The sequence below is a fragment of the Nanorana parkeri genome, unplaced genomic scaffold, assembly GCF_000935625.1.
Source record: "Nanorana parkeri isolate BGI_ZX_2015 unplaced genomic scaffold, ASM93562v1 scaffold39, whole genome shotgun sequence".
Classification (NCBI taxonomy): domain Eukaryota; kingdom Metazoa; phylum Chordata; class Amphibia; order Anura; family Dicroglossidae; genus Nanorana; species Nanorana parkeri.
The window spans coordinates 2,340,522-2,350,160 of NW_017306307.1; the positions used below are offsets into that span (position 1 = coordinate 2,340,522).

General features: G+C 43.7%; 1 protein-coding gene across 3 annotated transcripts in view; it reads right to left on the minus strand.

Annotated features, from left to right (window-relative positions):
* Positions 1-1,545: 1,545 nt before the first annotated feature.
* Positions 1,546-9,639, minus strand: part of NUDCD1 (NudC domain containing 1) — a 120,080-nt gene continuing 111,986 nt past the window's right edge. For 2 of the 3 annotated variants that reach the window (XM_018570765.1, XM_018570760.1), the window contains exons 10-11: positions 7,758-7,908; positions 1,546-1,902 (exon numbers count right to left, since the gene is read on the minus strand). In XM_018570765.1, coding sequence (XP_018426267.1) covers positions 1,610-1,902; positions 7,758-7,908 — 444 coding nt within the window. In that variant the 3' untranslated portion in view covers positions 1,546-1,609. Of the gene's footprint in view, positions 1,903-7,757; positions 7,925-9,639 lie in introns of all 3 variants that reach the window. The other variant, XM_018570773.1, reaches the window with a different exon arrangement.

A 9,639-nucleotide genomic window follows, 5' to 3' on the forward strand; every position in this document is an offset into this window, starting at 1 on the left:
CACAAATATGTAAAATGTTTGCTTTTGGCTTAGATATGCTTTAACAGGACCTCTTTTCAGCTTCAGTTTCTTCACTGGCTGTGGGACGCTGGCGTTCAGGATATACTGGTTAGAATCCATCCATGTTTAATCTGCAGTTTATATATATCTTATTACTTTTGGCTGTAGTTCTGCTTAACGCAAAGCAAAAGAATGAATCCACCCTGAATAAAAAACTGACCTACTCCGCATATTGGCTGTGCACCTTGTATGAATGGTAAGATTTTATTATTCTCATATTTTAAAGCTAAACTCCGGGCACAAAAAACATTCATTTAAACCTATTTCTCAATAGCCACAAAGTATATAAATCCACTTTTTGTGCACCAAATACCTTTGAACACTCAGTTATTACCTTGGAAAAATAGCAGTGACATAATCACTGGGCTGTTTATAGCTTGTGCAGAAAGCAGAGCTGTCGGATGGACCCACCCAGCCCCCCAACCTGCAGGCTGCTTGCAGAAAACTGCAAGAGTGGGTGGATACAAGGAGAGCAGCAGTGACTGGTCTTTATTACAGGAAGCTCCTACACAGAGGAAAAGTTTCACACTGGATTACGGTCCAGATCTGGATGAAATGCACAAAGCTCATCAAGATTCAAGGAAGACTACACATGACTCTTGTATTTAGACAATTTCTGCTGATCCCCAAGTTCAGCTTTCAGTAGAGTAGTACAGCATTACCTGCAGAGGATACCTTTTTACCAAGAAAGGTGTCTGTGTGTGTATGAATACACGAATATAGCTATATAGATATACACTGAGTGGCCAGATTATTATGGCCACCTGACTTTTGTAGGCAAATTAGCTATAATTTTGCGCTGAAGTTGCTAGAGGGCCAGCCCATTATAAATAGGGAAGCAGGTTGTTTACCATGACAGTAGAAGCGATTTTTTTCTGAAGATATGGGTAAACAACGCGATTTAACAGCCTTTGAACGTCGGGTGATTGTTGGCGCTCGGAGCCATGGAGCGAGTATCAGCAAAACAGCAGAATTCGTTAAATGTTCAAGAGCAGCTGTTGTTAAAGTGTTTAAAGACTGGACTGTCAGACGAAAATCTGGGTCTGAACGTGCGAATTGTGGCCGTCAGCGACTAGAAAAGTGACAATTTACATCGCCCCCATCTTACTACCTTACTATATATATTTACCAAGATCTTGTTTTACAGTATTCCTTTCTAGAAGTCTCCGCCAGTATATAAGTAGTACAGGGAGAAGATTTGATTCTGATTCATCTTCCACAATGAGCAATGGCTCTGCATGACAACCACTTAATGTACTGAATTACTCACGAGCTCCATAGTATGAATGGCACAGACAATTGTCTCTGCTGTATTATGAAGAAAGCCAGCAAGATTGAAAAAAGGAAATACAGAGAACAAACAGTAATTTACAAAGGTGAACCTAAAGAGCACACATGGAGATGGATTTAAATATTTTATTGACCCATAAGTAGAAACCTTTAAAAAAAATTGAGCCATGCTCCAGCATAGTCGGCAGACTTGAAGAGCTCACGTAGGATTATTTTGGTTGGCGGTGAAGGAAGATGAAAGGAAAGCGGAGATGGCTAATTAGCTGCCATTGTTTACTCTTATTACAGACAATTTCTTTGTGGTTAGAACAAACAGGCGCTCGTTGGAAGCTTGAAAGCCTAAGATAGTATGGCTGGACTCCAGACTCGCTACCTGCTGCTTAGCAACTTGTCCTACACGGCGCCCCTCTTTTCTGTTGTACAATACGGTGGCCACTGGAGTGGGCTGGCGGTAGATAAAGATCCTGCGCACGCACTCGCACAGGGCGGCGTATGAACAATTCGGAGCGCAAGTGAAAAACTTCTTGTCTCGCTTTGATGCCTGAACATAACCTGGAATACAAAAACAGATAGAACAATAATTAAAAATACAACAATTTTGGGATGTATTAACCACTTCCCGGCCGGCCGTTGTAAAAAAACGTCCGCCGGGAACTTCCTGGATCTGAGAGGGCGTCTTCAGACGTCCTGCCCCGCCCCACGATCAGACGCGCTCCCAGCGTGATCACGGCCCGGCAACTGTGCTTGCACTGTCCATTGGACAGTGCTGTTTCTATAACAAGGTATAGAGCCAGTAAAATCGGCTCTATACCTTGCGATCTAGCTGTGACAAATCACAGCTGTCACAAATGTAAACAAAGGCTGCAGTTTGCAGCCTTGTCTCTATCTCCTCTCTCACACACCGTTGGGTTGTAAGAGAGAGGAGAGAGAGAACTTCAAAGATCAGCCAAAGTAAGAATTTAAAGTGATACACACTGATATACTCTGATACACTGTTACACAGTACATTCACAGTCTTATCAGTGTGATTCATAAGTCAGTCGGTGTCATCAGCACGATTCAGTGTCAGTGCGTTTCAGTGTCGTCAGTGCCAGTCGCAGTGACATCAGCACAATTCACAGTGTCAGTGCGTTTCAGTGTCAGCCGTGCCAGTCGCAGTGTCATCAGCACTTTTCACAGCGTCAGTGTGTTTCAGCGTCATCAGTGCATTTCAGTGCATTTCAGTGTCATCAGTGCCACATTTGCAGCACATATCATCAGCACCCAGTGCCAACAGAAAACGCCAGTATCTAGCATCGTGCCACCCTACTAGCACCTATTAGCTTGTGACGCTCACAGTACCAGTGTGATCCAGTGCCCCCAAGTATACGCAGAAATGTCCCAAAAAAAGTACAGCAGTGAGGAGGCATTTCAGATCCTCAGCATGTCTGGTGAGAGTGACGGAGACGCCTCAGATTCTGGATCAGAGTACAAACCTGTGGAGGGCAGCTGTTCAGTATCCTCTGACTCAGAAGAAGTAGTTGTGCCCACTAAAAGAGCCAGACTGCTGCCTGTAGTGACCCATCTGTGATACTCATCCCATAGAGAGATTGGATGGACAATGGTCCATCCAAAACACCAGTCCGAGTCATCCTCTGAAAACAGCTGCACTCCTGGAACCACAGGTACTGTTTTGTTTACCTTTTGTCAAGCTTCCTGTACTTCATGGTCACTGAACATAGCATTTTGTATAATTCCTGCAGTTAGCCAAGTACCAGAATGTCTGCTTGGCTTGGGGGAATGGGGTCATACCATTCCCATTGCTTTCCAAAATGGGGTCATTGTGTGGGAGGTTCTATGGTCCTGGCACTCCAGGGTCTCCAAAAATGTAACAGGTAGACAGGGGATCAGATGATTAATTTATGCCCCTTGAAACCCTCATGGTGCTCCTTGGATGTTTGGCCCCTCCATGTGGCTAGGGTGTGAAAAGGTCTCATATGTGTGGTATCCCCATACTCGGAAGGAGTAGCAGAATGTGTTTTGGAGTGTAATCTAAGTATATATAAGTATCTAAGTATACCTATACTGTGTATAAGAAATATCTTATTAACTGACAACTTTGTGTGCAAAAAATAAATTTCCATTTTCTTTCTTCATTTTTCAAAAACTTGAGGGAAAAAAATGAAATCTTCAAAACACTCACAATGCCACTATTAATACATTGGGGTGTCTGCTTATCAACGATGGAAAATTGCTAAATCAATCCAGGTAATGCCGCAGTTATGCCAAATCATAAAAACCCCACCTTAAACCGTGTACCTTAAAGCCCAAAATAGTCATTTATACATCGCACTGGGTGTGAAAATTATCGTTATAAAGCTGTATGTCATGTGTGGAGGGCGGCTGCAAAGTACAAAAATCTTACCTTGCAGCATGCCGTCTCCTACACATAACGCCAGCCTTCTGGGTGCTGTGGGGTGTGAGAGATGCGAGCAGTGAAGTGCTCTGGTCGCATTCTTGCCCCCTGCTCACTACTTGCCCATTCACAAAATGCCTTGGATTTTTTTTTCTAGGTATGCTACATCCCCATACCCTCCTCCAATCACAGAATGCCTTGTATTAGTTGAAAAAACAAGGAGGGGATTTTATCAAAATCAGCTTCTCTCTTTAATTTCAAGTCTTATGCTGGGCACATACCTTACAACCATCGCAAGATAGGCAGATCATACATTTTTTTAATTACCTTACCACCATCGCAAGACTTTGGTCTGGCGATGGTGGTAAGGTAATTAAAAGAACGTATGATCTGCCTATCTGGCGACGATCGCAAGCCGCGCCCCCCTGAGGGGCGGGCTTCCGATGAGCGCAATGCCGAACGGGCAGTGTGCGCTTCCGTACACCGGCCCGTCCGGCTTTCATCTTACGAACATGCTACACACCCGGCGAACATCGTACGATGCTCGGTGGGTTTTCGAACATGTTCGTAAGTTAAAAGTCGTGCGACCTTACAGTAGTAGAGGTCGCACGGCTTCCACACACCTTACGATAATCGTACGATCGCTGGATTTCCCGCGATTATCGTATGATTATCGTAAGGTGTGTGGGCACCCTTAGCTAAACAAACTTACGAGAGAAGCTGATTGGTTGCCATGCACAGCTGCTCCACTTTTGATAAATTCCTCCCAAGGTATTTTGTGAATGGACAGGTAGAAGTAGGGGCGAGTAATGGGACTGGAGTGCTGAACGAGTCACAGCTCCACTCCTCGCATTGCCTGAAAGACGGACGTTAGGCGTAGAAGCCAGCATGCTGCAAGGTAAGATTACTCTAAATTAACATTGTTTTCCCCAGAGTTTGGCTTTATACACATATTTTATATAATATATTGCTGTCACATTCAGCAGGATTCTCACAAAAAGAAAGCTCATCTGTCCCAAAAAATGTATTTCAGTACAGCGTTGTATGACTGAATTAATGTCAAAGTACCTCATTGGTGAATACTGAAAAATGGCCTGGACATGACTTTAATACCCCGATCTTCAAGGTGGTTAAAATAAGTCCTTTTAGCCCCATAGACATTTTATTGTTTTTATTTGGATCAGACCAGACTATGACCCCGATTTACAAAAGGAGCAGAGGAGGTTTACTTATCTTAGTAAATGAGGTAAACAAAGTAAAAATTCCTTCTGCAAAGAATACAAAATCATGTGCCGGAAAAAAAAGAAAAACTGATTTTTGCTTGCACATGATTGGATAATTCACTTTGCAAAGAGAAAATGTATTAAATGTTTATACCATTGGGAAAAATTTCCTTCTCTCCCAGTCCCACAAACACAAAAGGAAGAAGGAGAAAATCTCCCAAAGATAGAGGAATTCCATGCTAAAGCTAGCCATACACTATCCAATTGTACTCTGTCCTTTAGATCTACCAATAACCATGTAGTACAAGGGCCTGCCTGATTTGATACAATTTGAATGGACTGTTTAGAAGTGTCCTTATATTAGTAAATCTAAAGTCTACTGTACACAGATCGTACAATCAAATTCTATAAGGTATGACCAGCTTTAGACAGCTGTCCCATAACATCTGTCCAGTGGTAGATTTATGTTGCTTTTATCTTTTAAAAGGAGAATTATGAGGCGAGTGATTTTCACTCAGCCACATAATCTGAGCCGACCTGTGACAATGAAACTGTCACAGGTCGGCTCAGTAGATCGGGAAGTGAGCGAACACATACCGTCGCTCGCTCACTTTTCGACCTATCCCTGCAGAGAGCCGTGACTGTCACTCATGGCTCCCTGCAGGGATTCTCCCCCTCCCCTGTCCGATCCTCCAGCCCTGACCGGCGGAACGGTTGGGGGAGGGGGCGGGCACAGCTGGCTCTGCCTCTGGATAGGCAGAGCCAGCTGTCAATCCCGCAGCTCGGTGGATCTCGACAGCAATGTCGGGATCCGTCCCGGCTGCGGCGTCTCAGTATAGCTCGCGGTATACTGAGCTTTGGGTCACGGGAGAATGGTATTTTATGTTCTCCCGTGACCCTTAGGAGAACTATGGGGAAAGGCCCTGACCCCATAGTTCTCCTTTGATCATTACTGATTATATATCACAATGCCAAGAACAAGTAAAAGCTTCCTAATATAGGAGGCCCTTAGGTGACTGACCTTGGCTGTAATAACAATTTTGAATAATAATCCAGGGTGCATAGAGGAGAGGTACAGCAAATGATTATCTATTTACTCAACATGACTGCATTTAGTTTTTTCTCCAATCGGCTCAAATGTTATGTTATATCTGACCCAATAGCATTTCAAGTCATTTCTTTTCTGGGTTGTCAACCAATATTTATTGACAGAACATTTTGCACCCAGCCCACCGTGGGTAAAATACCACGTCGATACACAATGGATCTGTGCCGCTCATCTACCAAATGACAGGATCAGATCAGACTGCACGCCTATAAATAACGAGCTATTACACTGATATTAATATTTGTACACATTTCTCTTTTTGCTCAGGAACATTTTCCTTCTATTAGGGTTCAGTTGCCATAGAGACACAATAATATCCTAAAATGATTCAATTGCAGCAGCAACTGATGAACCTTCGATAGGACCTCATGACCATCGGGGAAGCTCAGTTACGGGTAATGGTCCTCGTTAGACAGTGTTATGATTCAGCCATAGACTCTCTGCGTAGCAGTCCGCTCATCTAACGCACCTCACACACACCAATCTTATTTTCACACCATCGTAAACACTTTTCCTCTGATTTGCAGATGTCAGACGAGAGTTGAAGATAAGGAAACAGAATCATGGCGTTATATGGTGAAATGTGGAAGTTGCACATGGCACTGGCTTAATAATCAGATACGGTAATGCGCAAACAACTTATAATTGGCATCGCTGCCATCTGCTTAAAGAAACAACAAAATCACAATATACATCTATTAAACTGTAAAAGTGATACAGCAACACCAGAGCATAGCTGTAAACTGGGTGATTGAGATAATAGAAATATATACACATACATACATACATACATACATACATACATATATTTATATATATATAAGACGTCAAAAAAACCAAAAACGCAGTATTGCAGTGTGCAATGATACCTTTCTTATTGGACTAACAAAATATATAAAAGACAAGCTTTCGAGAGTGAACCTCTCTTCTTCAGGTCAGAAGCAATACTGAGCAACATGACAGTTTTTCTTTGACACACACACTCACTGTATATATTGCATCAGAGAAAACTTCAGTTGTCTTTTGGGTTTCTCATTTTTATGCACCGTAGGCATTATTTTAGGAGACCATAGCTAAGCCTGCCCTTAATTCAAAGAGACGCTGTTGCTTCACTATTTATTTTGACAGTATTTGCAGTATTTGCATTTAATGTACTTGGTCATTTGGTGAGGAGGGAGCATTAAGCAAGCTTCGCGGCCAATCAGGAAGCCGGACGGCGTGTAATGACTTGCCGGCCAGCTTCCTGATTGATCAGGAAGCTGGCCAATCATGAAGCCGGTAGGCAAGTCATTTGACCCACCCTGGCTTCCTGATTGGCTAGAAAGCCGGCTCCATGCTTCCTCGTCACCTGGTGATGGCTAATTGGGAAGCCGAGTCATTACACGCCGCCTGGCTTCCGTAATGGGACTTCCGGTATTGGCGAGTACCGAAAAAAAACTTACTCGATACTGGAAAACCGATATCGGTGCATCCCTAATAAAAAGGTTTAGTGCTTCTTGTTTTAGACTGTAAGCTCTCACAAGTGGGGGCCCCTCTAATTCTCTTGAATAGAATTGAATTGTAATTGTACTGTCTCCCCTTGTTTTGTAAAGGGCTGCATAAACTGTTGGCGCTATATAAATCCTGTATGATGATAATGATAATAATAATGAATTGCACAGCACTATCACTGGCCACTTACCAAGAGCGTTGAATGTAGCAGCGTGCTCCCACAAATCATCACTGGGCGCTGGACGCGGTTGCCACAGCAACGCATCCACATCGTGTCTTAAGGAGAAGCAAGGCATCAGCTCTGGGGTCGCTACTAAAGAAAACAGAAAATGGTAGCTGCCGAACGCAAGCCCGCCCCTCAAGGGTGCGGGCTTGCGATGATCGCAAGTACGATCTGCCTGTCCAAGATGGGCAGATCGTACGTTTTTTTAAGTACTTTACAACCATCGCAAAACTAAGGTCTTGCGATGGTTGTAAAGTGTATGGCCACCTTAGGAGTTCTCACTGTGGAAGGATTTCCTCTTACTTCCTGCTGTGTCTCTGGGACAGGAAGAAGAGAAGAATCTCTCCGATGGCATACAGACAGAAAAAAAAAACAGACAGGGGTTTTTAAGGTGTATCTAAACCCAATGTTGCATTTTGTATATTGCAGCTTACCAGTCCTAATGTGATGGCTGCATTAGTTACATTATATTCATTCTGAATTGAGAAAGCTGGTTGGATGACCAGTGAAACGTCTTCAAGAAAAATACAGCAAGTCCAGTTGCCTTGACTTATTTTTTACAGATATACCATGACCTGGATGAATGAGAACCTTCACAGACATTATTTTCAGGCTTTTTTACCCCCTTTATTTTCCTGCCAGTAACACACTTCCTGTGCTGGGGTGACAACGCTCACTCACTGTATCTATGGAGGAGCAGCATAGTCACTCTTGGAAGGGACTATATTCCCCCTTTTCCATAACATAGACGGAAGGGGTTCTGTAGTCAGAGATATCTGGGAACAATGCAACAGATAAGAGTGAAGCACAGGCAGAGAACATAGGAGGTCGTGAGATTTCTGGCAGGATCAACAGGAAATGTTTCACTTATAGAACAAATATAACAAATTGCTTTTAAATGGTATATTTACCAGGCCATAAAGAACCAAATAAGAGACAATTATTGTCAGGGTTTATATTTTCTTTTAAGTAGAGCTATATTATCACCAAAAATATATAGGGGGGGGGGGGTTATCAAAACTGGAGCAGCTGTGCATAACAACCAATCAGCTTCTCTCTTCCGTTTGTTCAGTTACGGTTTGAAAATAAAAGAGAGAAGCTGATTGGTTGACATGCACAGCTGCTCCAGTTTTGATAAATCCCCCTAATAGTTTTTAGACTGTAGGTTAAATAGGACTGCTTTTTCTTGTTAAACACAGTTTATTCCGTACGTTGTTCATGTTTTCTCTCTGCACGTTCGGTATGTTCCAGACAGAAGCTGAACATCACAGTTTTACTGTAGGTAGCTACGGCAGAATGTGACCATGTGCTTTGGAACAGCTCCTTGAAGCTCCTAGAACCACAAAGAGGACCTGTGACCTCCAATATGCTATCACATAGAGAGGTTGTTAACCCCCTATGTCAGGGCTCAAAATTTCCACTCGCCAGCTCGCATTTGGCGAGTGGAAATAAAGAGAGGGCGAGAGGAAATTCAGTCAGGCACGCGGTCACGGATCGCGTACCTGACTATGAGAGCAGTTGCTTCTTGCCGTCCTGTCCTGGCTCCGTTACTTTCGATCGATCACCGGAGCTCTGACAGTTCTGAGCCCCGTTCGCAAGGATGGATTAGTAAGGTCTGCAGACCTTACTGCAGAGAACGGAGCTCAGAACTGCAGAGCTCCGGCCAAAAAGGAACGGAGCCAGGACAGGACAGCAAGGAGCGGCTGCTCTCATAGTCAGGTACGCGATCCCGGTCTGTACCTGACTTAATCACGAGGGATCAGATTCGTGCCTACTCCCTGCATAACGGCAAGCAGGTGAGGGGGCTCTTTTATTTGATGTGGGCTGGGAAGGGGGAGGCAACGGGGGG